Consider the following 17,788-nt stretch of genomic DNA (forward strand, 5'->3'; position numbering starts at 1 on the left):
TTAAAATGTCTCTCCTTGGCGGAATGGAGGAAACATGCAAACTCCACACAGAAAGGCCCGGCCAGTATTTGAACTCTGACATGAGAAACTCTGTTCATAAACTTAATTTAGATTTTCTTCACAATCGACATAAGATCCATAAGTGAGCTAAACCCACTGTGATCCAACAAAACACAACACAGACTACATATTTTCTTTCATAAGTCTTTGTCACTTTGTTGTTTAAACGAATCTCATGTCTCATTTTAGCTTTATGCCTTTTTTGATCAGTGGTTTTTTTTTCTATCGATATTTGCATGTATATAAAGAATGAATATTAATTCTACACTAGAGTGTCGGGGAAAAGATATCCGGGAAACTTGCTTGCGTGACAGAAGTCATGAAAAACAAGAGTTTTTAATTACTTGGCACTTCTTCAAAAAGTAGTTCTGTTCCAGTTTTATGTCAGCAGATGAGAAAAGACTATTCTAGACTAGTATCTTGTATTTTCAGTAATAAAGTAAAAGCCAGGAAAAACCTGAATTCAATATTTGGTGATTTATTCACATAAAGTTTAATAAAAAACACAAACTTGAAAGAAAAGAAAACTGAAATCTATAGCAGCGTCACAGTGCGAGCGCTTCTTGAGCAGAGGAGTTCATGTTGGAGGCCGGGTTTCAGTCTGAGTCGGTGTCGTGGCGCCTCCTGTGGCGGTCCGGAGAACCCCGGGGGCGCTGGTGAGGCCCCCCGCCTGCTGAATGGCAGTGGGACGGTCGGGCTCCAGTCGGACTGTGGTGGGATGTGTGATGATGATGATGGTGGTCCTTTCTGTGCCTGAGGAGTCAGATTCAAACAGGAAGTGATGACCTGATCAGAGTTTTTTTTTCTTTTTCAATCCCATCTTTAATTGTTTTGGGTCTCATTTTGGCTTATTTAAATATCTTTCAGTTACTCTTATGTGTCTTATTTTTAGGGCCACACAATATCAAATAAACCTGCAATAAAGCAATATTTCAAAAACATTTTTGCCTTTTGAAAGGCATGAAAAAGTTTCCCATTTCAGTGTTTTCATGACTAATTTCCATAACTTTGTCTTCTCTGGCTTCACAGTCTGGTAGTTTTATGTTCGTCTCTTGGTTTCGTCTATTTCTTGGTCGTGTTGCGTTTTATTTCAATCAATTTGTGTCTCGTTTGGTGGTTTTGTCTCTTACTTTGGACATTTGAAGTCACATTTTGGTAATTACGTGTCACAATTTAATGATTTAGTGTCTTTATCTTTTGATTTGGTCTTTTTCTTAGTCATGTCATTTCAGTCGATTTGTGTCTTGTACTTGTTCTGATGTTATATTTCAGTTACTTAGCGTCACGTTTTGTGGGTTAACGTTGCTTAAAATGTATGGATATCGTTTCCCGTTTCATTTTTATAGCTGTATGTTTCAAATATCAGTCATTTATGTCCCGTTTTGTGTCACAATCTGATCATTTCGATTAAAATCTTGCTCTCTTATCTCATTATGTTCACTTTGAATCACTTTAAAGTCATTTTTGTCAGATTCTAACAGTTTTGTGTCATATACAGGTGACTCTCGAGTGGCTTATTGTCATAATTATTTTACTTTGACATTAAAATATTTTCAATCTTTTAAAACTGCTGCGAATAGCTGTTGAAAATTCTTACATTTTGGCGCCCTCTAGTGACGGGCACATAGTAAAGGTGAAGAAACTTCACACAAATTGAAGAGAATTAATTATTTTCATTTAAATATTCCTCGGCGTGTGTTGAACCTTTTTCTGTTGTCGTCTGACTCGGAGGAGGACGAGTCCTCCCTTTGTCTTTTCTTCTTCTTTTCTTTCTTCTTCTTTTTCTCCTTTTTGCTCTTTTTCTCCTTTTTCTTCTTTTTGCCCTCATGTCTGAAAAGTGACATTAAAAAATACATCTTAACCACTGTAATCTCTGCAGTATAATGTAAAATACTAATGTATGGGAGTTACTGCATTCTTAGCAGTAATTTGTATCAATCAAATGTAATTTAATTACTCAATAGTAATGAGCAATCACTGAAGAGTGATTCATGCACAGTAAATCTAACAGATGTAATCTCATTACTCAACAGTTAAATGTCAAGCAAGTATAATTGAGCAATCACATTACATCTGTATGACTGATTGGCCCAGTTGTAATGCGACTACTCAGTGGTGTGCAACAGAGAGCTGTAATGTGATTACTTTGCTGTAGTCTGTTACAGACAGGAGTAATGCGATTACACTACAGTAATCTCACAGTATAGATTACTGCTCAGTAATCTGTTACAGACAGGCGTGTGTGAATATCTTGCAGCAACAACAGTTACAGTAGGACTGCCCAGCAGTAATCCATTACAGACAAGAGTAAGGCGATGACTCGGCAGTAATCCGTTACAGGCAGGAGTAATGTGATTACAGGTACTCCTCGGGCTCACCGTGGTTGCGGCTCGTGTTGCGGGACGCTCTCGGACGGTTGGGTTTCTGAAGCTTCGACTCGACCCTCAGCTTTGTGGTGCTGCACAAAATAAAATAAAGGTCGCTTTTAATTTCTTGTTCAAGCGTTTCTGCAACGTCTCACCGAGCTGAGATTCAGGTGTTCACAGCTCTTCTACAGATATGACAAGAGGGTTACGAGAGGATCTGCTGCGCGAGTCCTAAAGTGGTAAAATATTTATAATAATCACACAGCAACTTTTGCGTCAATGGATAATCAAGGTTAAGTCGCCATGTTGGGCTCGGTCCTGATGAAGAGCAACACTCACCGTGAACACCGGCAGCCCCATCTTCACCGCCTCCTTCTCTTGTGGCGACAGCAGCATTTTACGAGAGCTGCCGCAGAAAGAAAACAGACACTCAGCAAATCAAGGAGAATTAGGAAAAGCTGCTCCATCATCAAAGTACCCTGTGATAAAGACTGAGGTGGATTTATTAGTCAGGAGTCACCACAGCAACCTGCACTGCAGATCTGGACCGTTTTTACCCAGAATGCCTTCCTGCTGTGGCGTGAGACTCAAACCGTGGATAGGTAAGCTTTCCACCACCACCTCAGATGAGCCTCTCAGCAGAAATGTAGTCAAATCCACACTGTGTGAGACTTGTGTGTGACCGTGGGGCTTGTTGCCCTCAGTATTGACTCACAGGGTTGTTTTTGTCCTCTTTGAAATCACCGAGCTGCGCTACACTGCTACTTAGTGTCATAAAGGCCAGCCAATAATGAGACAGTTACATCAAGGACAAAGAAAATGTATCAAAACATTCAGTCAACAACTATATTTGATTTTAACTGTAACTCCTGCTGAAGTATAAAACACTTCACTCAGGGGGCTTTTCCACCAGAAGGAACCCGGTGCTAGTTCAGAGCCAGGGCCAGAGTTAGCACCAGTTCTTTGTAACATTACTGTAAATAAAAGCTTGGATTTTTTTTTTAAAGCCATAAAATGAGCCTTTTGATGGCGCTTCATGTGAAAGAGAACTTTTATTATCGATCAGTGTTTACGTAGGTTGCCATTGGAAACCGCTGTAGAGCTGCGCTCTATCATTCTACAGCTCCATTCTCCTCCTGATGTTGAAGCATTTGATTCAGACACATCCAGAAATAAAAAGTGAAAGGAGCAGAAATTCACTATGTAATGTCCAAATGTTGAAAAACAAGCCCCAAGCTCAAACACGCTATATTATTTTACTCTATGGCCACTCCGGGGGTCCGGACTAAAACAAGACGGACGTGAAAAACAAGTAATAGAGCGACGAAGAGACTCAATGTTTTCTGGCTGTTTGGTCTGCATCCGAGGTTCAGGCCAAATTAGACGGAGCGACGATGAATACAGTCGATCTCGTTCCTGTATGAGCGCGACGTTGGTGAAATCAGTGACGTACGACGTTTTGGAGTGACACAATGACGTGGCTCTCACTTTGCTCCGTTGACAATGGAAAAACCCCCGGTTCTTTAGCTGTGCTCATTTAAGAACTGGCCCCGGCACCGGCCCTGAACTGGCACCTGGTTCTTTTTGGTGGAAAAGCCCCGTCAGGGAATATTCAGGCTCGGCATGTCTCATTAAGTTCCTCGGACTAAAAGTAAAGTGGGAGCAGAGCTCGTTGCGTTAATGTTGTGATGAGTTGCTTTATCGCCTCAGACCGGGCGAGATAAAAGTTCGGACCGGGTCAAACGGGCCTGTGAGGAGCCGGATGGGGAAACTGTTCAGCTGCATTCCTTACGCACAAATGTATTTACATAAAGCGCATACAAATCTGAGTAGGTAATAACAAATATTTGGTTTTGTTTTGTTTTTTTAAATCAAACGTTGCATTTTTAGATTATTTTAAGAACATTTTCAGACGGATCACCTGGAGCTTCCCAAACCCGACACTCGATCCACGTTCCTCTCCTCAGAATCGGCTTCCTCCCTCCTACAAACCTCCACCATGTCCTTTATAAATAAAAAAGAGAGAAAACCAAATCCACACTCAGTCTTTGCATAATCTGTTAGTAAATCAATAAATAACTGAGTCATCGGCTCGGTCAGAGACCTCTTTAGTGAGGCCAGTCGGCGCCCTCTTGATGCTCTTGTGCCCCCTGTTGAGAATGGAAGAGTGGTTATATCACGTTAACCTTGGTAATCAGGGTCTGTTCTCACTGCGCAGCTTTTACGTACAGAGCGGCCATCAGCGCTTCCTCCTCTGCTGCTTTGACTGCAGCCAGCTCCTCCTCTCTGGTCAGAGGTTTTTGGCCCGATTTGTCTCTGGCGTACCACGTCAGGTCTTTGCCTTTCTGCCACCGTCCGACCGGGGCCATCAAGGAGTTTCCTGCAAAACAACACAGAGACGCAAGGCCGGATGAGAGGTCAGGGATGGAGAGGAATGTTTATGGTTGGGTTATTTTATAAAACACTGCAGGTCAATTTTCACTTTTAAATTCAGAACCTAACACATTATTTACAGGGCAAGTCCTGGAAATCAGAACTTATCCAAATCAAAATCCAGCCAATAGAACAGTCTAGATTAAACCTGAAGCAGCCTGGAACTGTTCCATTAAACTGACGGACACCTGGTCGGAGCTCAGGCCAAAAACCAGCCAGGTCACCATCCAAACATGGAGCTTTAAAGTGGTCACAGATTAGTCTAAAACCTAGATAAGAAACCAGCCAGAAGCAAATTCAAACTGAGGCGACAAAGAGATGTGTTTTTTAAATGAATTTACTGTTTGACAGCATTGACTAGACATGGATCACAGACCAGTGGAAAACTAATATAAAGCCAAGCCTCAAACCAAACAAAGCAGCACGAAGCCAGGCCAAACAAATTAATAATAGAAAAATCAGTCAATCCGAGCCAAGCCAAAATCATGAATTAAAACAGTCTGAAACTATGGTACAAACCTGTTGGACACCAAAGTCAAACATGAATCAGAAACCTTTTAGAAAACGGTCCAAACCACAACTTTTCTACACCTGGGCTAAAACAAAAACCCAAAAAAACAAATCTCAGCCTCGACAAAGCTGGTCAGAAACTAGTCTAAGGAATTAAGAGTGGGGAAAGAACTACTTTAAAACTAGGCAATAAAACAATCAGAAACTATAAGCCTGGAGCAGAAAGTGATCAAGATACAGAGATGGAACCAGAAAATTCTTAGAAACCAGAGTAGCGAAGTCAGAAAAGTAATCAAACTCAGAAATGGGTCAAAAAAAGACTCATCGTGAGCTAAAAGAAACCTCGTGGCACAGGGGTCGCAGACCTGAAGCCAGTCAGAAACGACAGTAGAATCAGCTTTATAATCGTCTAGCTTTACAACCAATACAGCCACATGACGTCCGAGTAACGTTACTTTTCGCCTGCGTTACTAGACACGTTGTGTAACGTAACTTATGACCCAGCTGTGAGTGGCAGCTACGTAGCTGCTGTTTTAATCTCGGGGCGGGAGGTCCGAGGACTGAAGGCGGGCAAAGGGAGTTTGGGTCTGGGGTAGAAACCCGGAGTGGACAGAGAGCCTCGGTGACATGACGGGGAGCTCCATAGCCGGTAAGGGAGACACTTTGCTGGGAGGTTAAAGCGCTTCTCTGGGCATCCCGCCCGCACGTTACCCGGCGGCGGCGACGACGACAGCGTGCGGGGGTCCGGCTGCTCCGGGACTCACCCAGGTAGTTCTCTCGGTGCTTGTCCACCTTCACGTCGTCCCAGTTGAACTGGTCCTGGCCCCCGCGGACCCCTCCGGCCCGGGACGAGCCGAACATAGCGCAGAATTGTGGTTTTAGTGCAGAAAGGGGCGCAGGAGAAAAGCGGCGCGTCCGCTGTTAGCTATTAGCCGCGTTAGCTCTAGTGTTACAGATTAACTGGTTTCCCTGCTGGCTGGTGGGCGACTTCCTTTCAGCGTTGCCGCAAGTAACAGCTGATGCTAAAATAAGCCTCACAACATTTCGAAACTTTATAGTAAATGCGGTTGGCCGGTGTTCGCCACGACAGCTGTTCGGGGTTTTAAAATCTGTTCTTGCAAGACGCCACAGGGAGTCGCTCACTAGTTAACACGAAAACCAATTAATCCAAAACACTGAAGTTCCGACTTGAGGCTGGCCGACTCGTCATCCGGGAACACTGCGGTCTTCCCGGGTTTAGTGTCCGGAGTCCCAGGGAGAACAATGGTTCCGTCTTAAGACATGACTGCAAATATTACAACAATACAAATTTAACACACAGTTATCGCCTAGGCCATGTGAATCTGTTAATTCATAATTTGAGAGAAGTCCAATTTAATCCATACCTACCATACTTGTGCTTGATTACAATTAAAGCAACGTAACAGGGCTTCTTAAAGCAAACTAACAGGTCTGTGAGAGAGCCACGGGTGATCAAATAGTTACTCCATGCAATGCAATGGAAATTAATTATATAAAAGCATACAATGTTATTTTCTTCATTTGTTTTTAGATGCCGTTTCCCAAAATTTAAATCTTCCGACAATACAAACGATAGACCTCTATTAAAAAAAATAGAATAGTGATATGGAAATACTTTAATTCTCCCAGAGAGAAATTCTTTTAACATAGCTCCAAGTAGGAAAGCTTGCAAAATCGGCAGTGTATCAAATACTTATTTTGCCCATTAAAAGAGATTTCACTCTGGGATTGATAAATTATCTTTTAGTCTATTCTGGTATTGCTGACAACGGCGCGGTCGCCTTTCTCCAACCGGAAACATACTTCAGCGTCACCCTGAACGTGCGCACACGCTGGTCTCATTTTTTTTTTTTTTTTACTTTTTTCTTTCATATTTTTAAATTCTCTTACGTGCTATTTTTTCCAATTATCATTACCAGTGACTGACGGTAAATAAATTCAAAACAAAAAAAACATATCTAGTTACTTTTGTTTCTTCCGCCCGCTCGCGCCCGGTGACGACGTGGTGACGTAGCTGCTCGGGTGTGCATATTTGTGGTGTGATGGCTCCCGCAGAGGAGAATTGGAGCAGAAAATCCTCCGACCTCCGTCTCGCAGAGCCGAATTAAACATCTCCACATGTTCGTCCGGTGTTTCTCCCGGTTGGTTTCAGGTATGACTAAGGCTGTTTGCTTATTTGTTTACGTGAGTGTCTGCGGAGGCAGGTGAAGTTGGTTTTCCGTTGGCCTGTTTGACCGTTTCCTCGTGCCGAGTAAACCTGAAATAATCTGGATTAAATGTGGTTCCATGCCCACACCATTTGAATCGAGAGAATACTTTTAAACAATATATTATATGATTCATATGTTGTATGGTACAAAACTGAAGTTATTTAGATTGTTTTACATTTGTAATGTCTGTCCTGTAATCACCAGATGGGAAATAATCTGATGGAGATTGTATTTTCTCAAACAATTGCACTTCTCTTTCATACATTAAACTCTTAAATGATGAATTTGAAGTGAACTTAAAAGTATCGCATTTTAATACATTTGTGAGCCCTTCTTCTGTCTGCAATACTTAAGAAATTAATAACAAAAGAAAAAAACAGTGAGCGACCTCTGTTCTTTTTATTGTTGTTTTTGTACCGCTGAACCTGAGCCATCAGACTGCACGTGAACTCTGAAACCTTCTCGAGGTACAATTACTAAGGCAGCCCTGATAACATTCACATGAGTTTCAGTGCACGTGGTTAAATTGAACGAGGCTCCTGCTGATTATAATCTCACATGAGTCTCATTTCCTGACTTGCTGCTCTCTGTTGAGTACTAAAACTTCATTCTTCACACTCATCAAATGAGTCTGTTGTCTTGTTTTTGGTGGCAATCTTCTTTGTCCTTGATTCAGATCTTTTCTTTTGGAAGCAATACATATCTATGTCCCATCTTCCACCTAAATGATGTAACGTCAGCTAAAATCCAGATAATAGAGCATCTTCCTCCCGACTGACTGATGTGTAACTTCACCTAATACCCAGATTATAGAGCATCTTCCTCCCGACTGACTGATGTGTAACTTCACCTAATACCCAGATTATAGAGCATCTTCCTCCCGACTGACTGATGTGTAACTTCACCTAATACCCAGATTATAGAGCATCTTCCTCCGACTGACTGATGTGTAACTTCACCTAATATCCAGATTATGGAGCATCTTCCTTCCACTGCCAGCTCTGTTGTAAATGTGCAGTTTTATCAAATTGTGGAGGAGGAGGAGGAGGAGGATGATGATGAGGAGAAGCAGTGGTTGCTCCTTTTAATCAGCGTTGAAGAGGCGATGGAGGAGCCCTGTTGTCAGTTTGCTTTATTGAGCAGTGAGAAAGTGAATATAGCCGACAGTGGAAGGAGATAAATTCTCGTATGAGGCAGATCCACATCAGAAATGTTGGAGTCGTCTCTTTGGTCAAAGTACAATGAACAGTTTTTTATTTAGTTTTTTTTAAATGTGGCAAATACAACGTGATACAAAAAAAAATATTAATCCAGTTCGATATGTTCAGCACTGCAAAACACACCTCCAAGACTTTAGAGCCAAAACCCGACCCACTTTAAAAAAAAAAAAAAGACACAGCCTGGCTCCAGCGAGTTGAAATACTCAAAAGTTCTTGTGATAGTTTTCTCATACCGTTTGTTCTGGACTAGGAGGTCCGTTTCAGGGGGCGCTTTTGTGACGTTTCAAATAAAAACGCATCGTTTTTGTTTTTTTTCGTTTTGGGAAAGTTTTGCGTTTGCATGGCAACGTTTTGAAAACGATGTCTGTTTACACATAAACGGCAGAAATGCTGAAAACTGTAGTTTTCTTTCTGGGCCACTAGTGGGTGCCTTTTTTTTTTTTTTTTTTTGTAATGAAAGCACAAACACACACACAGAGAGAACGATACACTTTAAACATCAACAATGTCGAAAACACGACGGGATGAGAGGAAAGCAGCGTTCTGCCGTCATACAGTGACACCTAGAGGTCCCAGATTGTATGTGCAGATATATTCTGACGTTCAAGTCGCATGCCGAGCCAAGCGACTTGAAAAAAAACCAAACTTAAAATACGTGGCGAGTCGAACAGTAATGGAATCTGTTAGTGACAAATTGAAATGATAAAATAAAATGTAGTAAACAACAATAGATGTTGGAGTTCTCGGTTATGAATCTGGATCAATCTTCATCCGCTGCCCTGAACTGAAATGACCTATTTTTTTAAGCTGCCGCTCAGCCTCACACATGTGCTAGAACGCTGTCAGTGTGTGGGTTGGATAGTAAAAGTGGCACCGCCCTCCTATTTTCCTTTTATCACTGTGAGCTCAGCCGGTCGCACCCTCACAGCTGATTCGTACTCTCTCCGTCCGCTCGGCTCGTCGGAAAGTGACTGGAGAAAACTTCAGGGAGGTGAGCAGGAAAATAAAAATCTCCAGGGATTAAAACAAACGGCGCTGAGGGAATCCGGAGTGTCCGAGGGATGTTCTGTCTACTGGATCCAATTACAAGCCTTCGTTTGTCACGGTTTGTCGTTCCGAGTGTGTCAAGGAACAAAACGGACCCGTTTCAGACGGAATCCCTCGAACGTCCACGGCATGCAGAGCTCCCGGGGTCGGAGCAGGAAGTCTGAGTTTATTCAGGGAATTCTGTGGTTTTCCACAGATCGGCATCAGACAGTTTTCAGTTTGTCCTCGCAGCTTCTGCTTGTTGTCTTTCTGCCCCCATCAGCACTTCTCACCCCTTCAATCAGGGTCTGATTGCCCCCTCAGCTCCTCATTAGAACCCCCCCCCCCCCCCCCCTCTCTCTCTCTCTCTCTCTCTCTCTCTGAGGCATGTCTCGGCTCGCTCAGTTTGTTTTGTGTGACTCACGTCGGCTCTCCGCTCCCTGTGTGCACAGCGATGGAAAACCTGAGGCCGGTGGTCCTGAGCGGGCCCTCGGGGGCCGGGAAGAGCACCCTGCTGAAGAAGCTCATGGGGGAGTACGACAACGTGTTCGGCTTCAGCGTCTCACGTGAGTCGAGTCCCGCCCCCTCTCCAGATACCCGTCTGAAGTTCCTCCCGGGGTTGATGAAGTATTTGTGTTCACTTGCTCTTCTATTGTGATGCTTCCTGTGGTTCCCGTCGGTAGATCAGCCGGTGTTTCCGGTCTATCGAGGCTCTTCGGTGTTTCATTCCGAGAGCAAAGCTTTACAAAGCAGAAGTCAGATTATGAAGTCGGTCCTTTGACACACAGGCAGCCGGCGCAGAGATCGAAGCTCGGCTGTGTTGCGCTCCGCCCTCGTTGTGCTGGTGAACACACGTTTCACTGAAACTTGTAAAACACGCCGGTACAACAATCCGACCTCCCGAGAGGATTTCTGACTGAACGAGGTTCAAAGTCAAGATGATTTTGTTCTTTTCTTCTTCTTCTGGCTGTTGAATTTCAGGTCTTAAATCCACATTTGCAGCTGAAATTCCTTCATGTTAATGTTGATTTAGTTTCGGGTGTAAAAAAACAGGAGTTTAGTGAAACGGTCACTGGCGCTTTGGCTAATGCTAAAGCTAACGCATGACTCAGCTCCAACTGAAGTAAAGAGGCCAGACTTCAGTAATTAAGTTACGTTGATCATAGTAATCAGTTACTTACTCAGTGACAAAAGCCGTGTCGGTAATTAATTTGTACGTCCGATTCATGTTAATGTTTGTTTATAGATTTTTATTTTATTTCTTTTTCGCAGACACAACCCGAAGCCCCCGGACCGGAGAGGTAAACGGAAAACGTACGACCCGCAGCTCCTCCCTCGTCATTTCTTTTATTTTAATTTTTTTAAATGAATCTTGATTCTAAACCCGAGCTCCCTCCCCGACTCAGATTACCACTTCGTGACGCGCGGCGCGATGCAGTCCGGCATCGACGGCGGCGACTTCATCGAGAGCGCCGAGTACTCGGGGAACCTGTACGGGACGAGCAAGGCGGCCGTGCACGCCGTCCAGAAGAGCAACCTCATCTGCATCCTGGACATCGACATGCAGGGCGTGAAGAGCATCAAGAAGACCGACCTGAACCCCATCTACATCTCCATCCAGCCGCCCACACTCCAGACCCTGGTGAGCGCCCCGCCCCGCCCCGCCCCGCCCCGCCCCGCCCCGCCCCGCCCCTCCCCGCCCCTCCCCCGTACGGGAAGCAAGTCATTTACTCTCCATCGCTGTGAATTCTCAGGAGAAGCGCCTCAGAGACAGAAAAACGGAGACGGAGGAGAGTCTGCAGAGGCGCCTCAAAGCCGCCCAAGAAGAAATCGCCTTCAGTAAGAAGAGTTAAAATTCAGAATCGCACGCTGGAGGGATGGGGGGGGGGGGGGCGGAGCTTCGATGACATTCAGTCTGATTGTTTCCAGGTAAACAACCGGACGTGTTCGATCACATCGTCATCAACGACGAGCTGGACGAGGCGTATGAGCAGCTGAAACAAGCGCTCATTGAGGTGGAAACTTTATTTTACACTTTTAAAAAAAACTGAAAATAATGAACAATAAGCTGTTTTGTTTTTTTGTTTGTTCACTGAGCTGCAAATTACAGTCGGAAGGAGACGAGCTCACAGCTTCTTTCGAGGTTTCAGGAAAAGCAGAAAAAAATATGGAGAAGAATTTGGCTCCTGAGCCGAGCTGAGAAATGTCTGAAGACTTTCTGTTCCTTTACGTTTTTTTCCAAAGACTGTAAGAATGGAAAATTAACACATTTCTTCAGCAAAGCTTCTGTGGCCATTTTCTTTTCCTAATAATTTTTTCTCTATTTTTTTTTTTTTTTTTTTCCTAAAAGAAAAATCTGCGGTTTTTGGAAATAATGACCTGCTCTTAAAAAGCCAGATGAATTTCAGTATCTAAATTAAAACAAAACAAAAATGGGTTTATAACAGTGTTTTGACAGTTTTAGTAAATTACACATATAAAGTCTTATTTTCCACCTGTGGCCAGAGGGGGCACTGTTTGACACCTTACACCCCCACTTTCAGCTGATTTGTTAGTATTTTTCTCCACAAGTTGTTCACGCGCGTACTCGCACCTTTTGTTAATGTTGTTTTGTTTTTTTTTCTGTCCGCAGGAAATAAATAAGGTGAAGAATATCAACTCGCCTTCGTAGGAATCGGCAGCATCAACGACACTCCTCCTCACACCACAGACCTCCATTCCACTCTTTTACATTCCCTCCGACAAACCAAGTGTTTCCATCCCGGATGTGGTTTTTTTTTTTTGTACTAGTGTGAAGAGAAAACTCCAGTTTTTCTTACTTGAAGTGAGGCCAGCTCGTTCCAAGAGCCGGTAATAACACGTCCTCACCACCGGAGAGGCTTTCCTTTAACTCCATTGTTTATTTTAAGCTGAACTGTGTTGCTAATATTCTGCTTCTTTCACGTCGGTGGGAAACGAGGCGGCTGGAAACAGGAAAACAATTCCAGCGCAATTTCTTTTATTGTTATTTTTAGGATTTCTGTAACGTTTGTTTTGGTAAATTCACATGTACGTTGGGTAGGAATTTAATGAAGCTCATTGCAACAACACACAAAGAAAACAATCTCTATTTTTCTGAAGTAAAGAGATTTTTTTTATTTTTTTTTGTATTTAGATGCCTAATACTTGTACAAAAGATTCTCACACTGCTTCAATAGACTGATGCTCACCAGGTACTTTTCTACAAAGTTTGTTTAAATATAGGTCGCTATCTGTTAATCCAGAAAACAACCTTCTTTTTTTTTCCCGATATATTTTTGACTTTTTTCTTTGTAACTCCGGTTAACAAAGACTTAAAACCTTCCTCTTTACTTTCGAAGAACAGAGCCGTTTTTCAGTCTTTACATGAACACAGTAAACTTAACTGGAACAACGGGGTAGACCCTTTCATTACATTTAAACAGACTTAGTCCTTCTGTCAAATCTTCGATGATGGGTTGTACATTTTGAGAAAAAAATCCACATTTTCTTCCTCAAAATGCACCAAAAATCCACCTTTTTGAATGTTTTCTTAAAGGTACAACGTGTAAGATTTAAGCTGTGCCGTTTTTATGCAGAGGGGGGCAGTGCTGAGCATCCTGATATATCTGATTCCTTCCATCAACCTCGATACATGCTGTTTCTACAGTGACTCTCAACACCATCTGGTGGTATAAAGGGGTATTGCACAAATGGCTGCTTGATTAAATCTCTACACTCTTGAAAGTGATTTGTCCTGAAAGAAGCAGAATGAGACGAGTCACAAAAATTACAAAATAGTTTGAAGCTTTCCAACTTTGTCCAACCGATTCAGTCTCACTTTTCCACCACAAGGTGGCGCGTTGAGTCGGTTGGAACAGTTGGTGTCTACAGTTTGTCATGAGCTCAACACTGCCCTCCGATGTCCACCACGGCCTTGACTTAAATATTACGTACTCATCCTTTAATGCGACTGGGTGTTTTTTTTTAACTTAATCTTTAAGTTTTTTGTTTTTTTTTATTATCTTTTTGAGATGAGTTAACTGTTTTAATGTGTAATCTCTTGTATTGTGTGAAAGCGCAGCAGGATTTACTGGACAGAAAGAAAAATGAATTCACGTTATTTGTTTTTAATTAAATGTTAGAGACTCAAGCACAGGACAACTTATTTTATCAAGTGAACATTTATTTTATTTTTTTTTAAAGTGAATTTTTCTTCTTTTAAACAACTCGGGTACTTTTAACCAGTCATTCCGTCATGTTTAGAATTTCATATAAAAATGTTACACGCTTTTTAAAAGGCTTTGCAGTCCTCCGATTAGTCCAATACTGCGTGTTGTGAGACAATAAACTGTCACGTGTTTGTTTTTCTTCAATGAAAGTTTTGTTACGTGTTGAAAACATCAATAAACTCACTGCGACACATGAAGGAGAGAACCCAGGCGAGTGTTTCCGGTTCGTTTATTTCATTCAACTCTTTGTAATCAACCAGGTTTTCTTGTCCAAAACTACACATTTACAGTACAAGCTACTACAACCCGCTAGTTGCTTTCATAATATTCTTACACCAATCCTGGTAACGGGACTCTGCAAACGGCATACGTCTTTAAAATCACACCCAAGAGGTCAAAAAGCATCGTTTGCTCCGAAGACGCAAATCCATGCAGGCACTCGATTAAAACGTCACGCGTCCAAAGACACGCTAAACATCTAGGAAGTACAAAATTCAGTTTATAGCGGGAAGATCTGGTTCTAAAGTTTCTCGAAACTCCCACAGAAGTACTCTTACTCTGAAACGTCACGTTCAACCTCATGAGAGAGGCCACTTGAAAAATATATGAAAACTTTCTACACGAGTGATTCTTACCACTTAACTAGGAAGTGACTTTTTTTTTTTTTTTTTTATGAATTATGTTACAAGAATCCAGGTTATAGAAAGTTTTACATCTTAAAAAGTATTGGCTGTAACTTTCAGTCAGAAGTCAACAAGCTCAGAGATTGACGCGTTCACAGCTTTTCTGGAGATATCGGGGGGGTCACTTTCCAAGTTGTTCTGGTCTGGATGGAGTCGCATCTGGTGCAGGTCAGTTTTTAAATACTTTATTGAAAGTGCTGAACTAAAGAAAAACGGCTAAACTCAACATAGTACAGAAACAAAACTTGACGTACGGTTTGGAATCGGCGGATTCTCTGGCCAGATTTACTGATTGGACGATTCCCCTCTCCAGTCCTTCTCCTTCTGTTGACCTTCTCTTTACACTCAAACAAGTACAGAACCATTAACCTTTGTTAAAACATACGTCTTCACCCGAACCAAGCAAACACATCCAAAGAAAGAGATTAACACAATCGGAGTCACACGATGCACAACCGCAGGGAGATTGAGTGATTATGGAGAAACGCCTCCAAGCTGCTTAACCCAAAAACTAACTGAACCCTCGTCTTCATCAGCGGTGGGTAAAAACTGTCCGTACTGAGGAGACATCTTGTCTCAGCCAATACTTCAGCTTTTAAATCATTCATTGAAAGGGCTCAACTGGAGAAAAACGAGGCTAAAAACCAACATAATAAACCCAAACAACTCAAGTGTTTGAAAAGCACCGGCCTTCCTGGAGGGAGCGACAGCGGCAGCCATCTTGGATTCAACAAGCTTTTTGAAAGACGCCAAGCAGGTGAAGACAATCGCTAAAACGAGGCGGGAGGAGTGCAGGAAGAACACACTGACCAAGACCTGTGGCCGTCACACCCTCTCCAGAACATCACAACTTACATCTCGGCTTGTTGCCTTCTGAGTTAAAGCAAATGACCTAGATCACTGAATTCCACGTTCACAAAAATATAAAGTAGTAATGCTGTCGTCACGCAAACAGAAACATCAGTTGTTATCAAGCTTGTGTGAATATGATAGTGACGGTTATTAGTTACAACAACAAAAAATGTAAAGCGTGAAAAAACTGTTTCTTCATGTTCAGATGACTTTTAATGGCACTTCAGTCAGAATTCATCGTTTAACGTTTGAGGATCTCACTGGTGGTACAATTTGTCCGTCAGTTCTTGCACTGATGGAGAAGTAGAGTGATTCATCGCACCACCTGGTGGTACACAGGGGTACTGCATGTTTGATTGAGCTGTGGCTGGATGGTTAGCCTTCTTCAGTAGAATTCTCAATATTTGCAAGTTAATTCACAATGAAAATATAACACACTGCGAAACATTACTAACCAAAGTGTTTGGTTTGATGATCAAAAGTCACTGCTTTGGTAACATTCACCCGACCAAACTAGGAAATTCAGCCGTGCCAAAACTAAAATTCTAGATAAGTCAGATTTGCCTTTGCGAGCCACCGGGTTTAAAAACCACACGTCTTTTAGAGAGAGGATCTTTGAGTACAGAAGTGAGACCGCTTGTGAAGTTTGAACCAGTCATGGTGGTTCAGGTTGCGTTGATGAGTACAAAGAATTTGGTAAATCTCATCAACAGATGAAGAAATTGGTAAATCGGTGAAATTACTGATGTGAATCTGGTGGTCTGAGGAGGTCGTCTGAGCCCGTTTCCTGTTCGGCGGCTTCATACTGGAATGGTTCGTCAGACGCAGCGAGGTCAGGATTCGTCTCCATTTAAGACTCGGAGGGGGAACGTAGCTTCTACTGGTTCTGACGGGGGGTTTCTGGGATCTGCAGGGTGACGGGGTTTCCTACGGACGTGTAGCCAAAGGTCTGAGTGGACACTTTGGTTTTGAAGCTGCGCTGTCCGCCCTCCACCCTCTGCACCTCTGAGCAGTACGAAGGCTTCACCTCCAGCTCGGTGCGGCTCACTCGGATCGGGACGTGGCGCTCCGTTCTGGACCGGACGCCACTGGCCTGCGGGAAAACCCCAGGAGGAGAAAAGACGCTCCCGGACAGATGCTCCCTGAAGCGACCGAAGAATCCAGCTCTTGGCCTCGGTGCCGCGTCGGGCCGACCCACATTGAGGAGGACGGGCTGCCCAACGGACGACCCGCCGATCTCCCGTTGCAGCACCGAGATCTCGCAGGGCTTCTCGTCCTGGGCTGGGTGGCTGGAGCCGTACGTCTCTCCCTCTTCTGGGACGTAGTCCTCCAAGTCCTCCAGGTTCAGGACTCGATCCCCCTGCTTCAGGACAACAGGCTCCTCCTCTTCCTCCTCCTCCTCATCGGGTTGGAAGATGATAGTCTCCCCATCGTCCAGGTCATCGCAATCATCTCCACTGGGGTTCAGGACAGACGAGATTTCGTGGATCGGTGAGGACGAGGCGGCGGCGGAGGCCTCTCCGTCCTCCCAGGACAGTGGTTGTCCACTAAGGTCTCCCTGCAGAGGTGACTGCGGCGCCCCCACCAGCTTGTTGTTGGAGTTGTTGGTGTTGGGGTTTTCGTGCGGGGGCCTCTTGGGTCTGGACGGCGTCGTCGACCTCTCAAGCCCCGCCGGGGAGATACCCCGTCTCCTGGACAGCCTTGGGGACTTGTTGACCTTGTACTCGATGACCTCCTCCACCTCCACCCACCTGGGCCTGGTCTCCAACACCCGGGCCTCGGCGCCTTCGGCCTGCGTCACGTACAGGGTCGGAATGGTGGTCTTCCTGGGAACGGGGGTCCTCCTCTGCCGGGCCGACGGAGGTTCGGGGGTGGAGGCCTCGGAGCGGTGGGCGCTGACCACAGTCAGGCCGGGAGATCTGTGCCTCCTCATCCGCGGGTTCTTCACCACGGTGGTGATGGTCTCCTCACTGTAGAGAAGCAGAGGAGTCGGGTTTTGATCAGGACCAGTTCACCACCACTTCCTGTTTCAAGCCTTTATGACTCTGCACCCAGATGGAAACGACTCATCTCCTCACCACCTCGGTGACAAAATCATTTTGCCATCAGGCTTCAAATACGACAACAAAGAGCCTTGAAATAGTCGCTGGTCACATCTGCCCAGCGCAGCCACACTCA

General features: G+C 44.0%; 3 protein-coding genes across 6 annotated transcripts in view; 1 reads left to right on the top strand and 2 right to left on the bottom strand.

Moving 5' to 3' along the window:
* Window positions 1–365: 365 nt before the first annotated feature.
* Window positions 366–7,431, bottom strand: cUnh1orf35 (chromosome Un C1orf35 homolog). The gene is made up of 8 exons (XM_080483850.1): window positions 6,134–7,431; window positions 4,656–4,806; window positions 4,531–4,576; window positions 4,348–4,430; window positions 2,766–2,832; window positions 2,439–2,518; window positions 1,765–1,890; window positions 366–813 (listed from the first exon to the last, which is right to left on the bottom strand). Exons 1-8 carry the CDS (start codon window positions 6,228–6,230, stop codon window positions 657–659), a joined length of 807 nt encoding a protein of 268 aa, XP_080339976.1. The 5' UTR covers window positions 6,231–7,431; the 3' UTR covers window positions 366–656.
* Window positions 5,851–14,287, top strand: LOC308122182 (guanylate kinase-like). Of its 4 annotated transcripts, none has more exons than XM_080483866.1 (7): window positions 5,851–6,018; window positions 10,299–10,412; window positions 11,119–11,160; window positions 11,253–11,488; window positions 11,601–11,685; window positions 11,776–11,861; window positions 12,479–14,287. In XM_080483866.1, exons 1-7 carry the CDS (start codon window positions 5,997–5,999, stop codon window positions 12,515–12,517), a joined length of 624 nt encoding a protein of 207 aa, XP_080339992.1. In that variant the 5' UTR covers window positions 5,851–5,996; the 3' UTR covers window positions 12,518–14,287. The 4 variants fall into 4 exon arrangements, with proteins under 4 accessions (XP_080339992.1, XP_080339994.1, XP_080339991.1 ...); XM_080483868.1 differs by having other exon boundaries at window positions 5,913–6,137; XM_080483865.1 differs by lacking the exon at window positions 5,851–6,018 and adding an exon at window positions 7,387–7,542.
* obscnb (obscurin, cytoskeletal calmodulin and titin-interacting RhoGEF b) overlaps window positions 14,280–17,788 on the bottom strand; it is a gene marked incomplete at its 5' end in the record, with an annotated part of 80,331 nt that continues 76,822 nt past the window's right edge. Inside the window, one exon of the mRNA XM_080471872.1 lies at window positions 14,280–17,580. Coding sequence (XP_080327998.1) covers window positions 16,488–17,580 — 1,093 coding nt within the window. The 3' untranslated portion in view covers window positions 14,280–16,487. The remainder of the gene's footprint in view (window positions 17,581–17,788) is intronic.

Source organism: Lipophrys pholis, assembly GCF_963383615.2.
Source record: "Lipophrys pholis genome assembly, chromosome: 1".
Classification (NCBI taxonomy): domain Eukaryota; kingdom Metazoa; phylum Chordata; class Actinopteri; order Blenniiformes; family Blenniidae; genus Lipophrys; species Lipophrys pholis.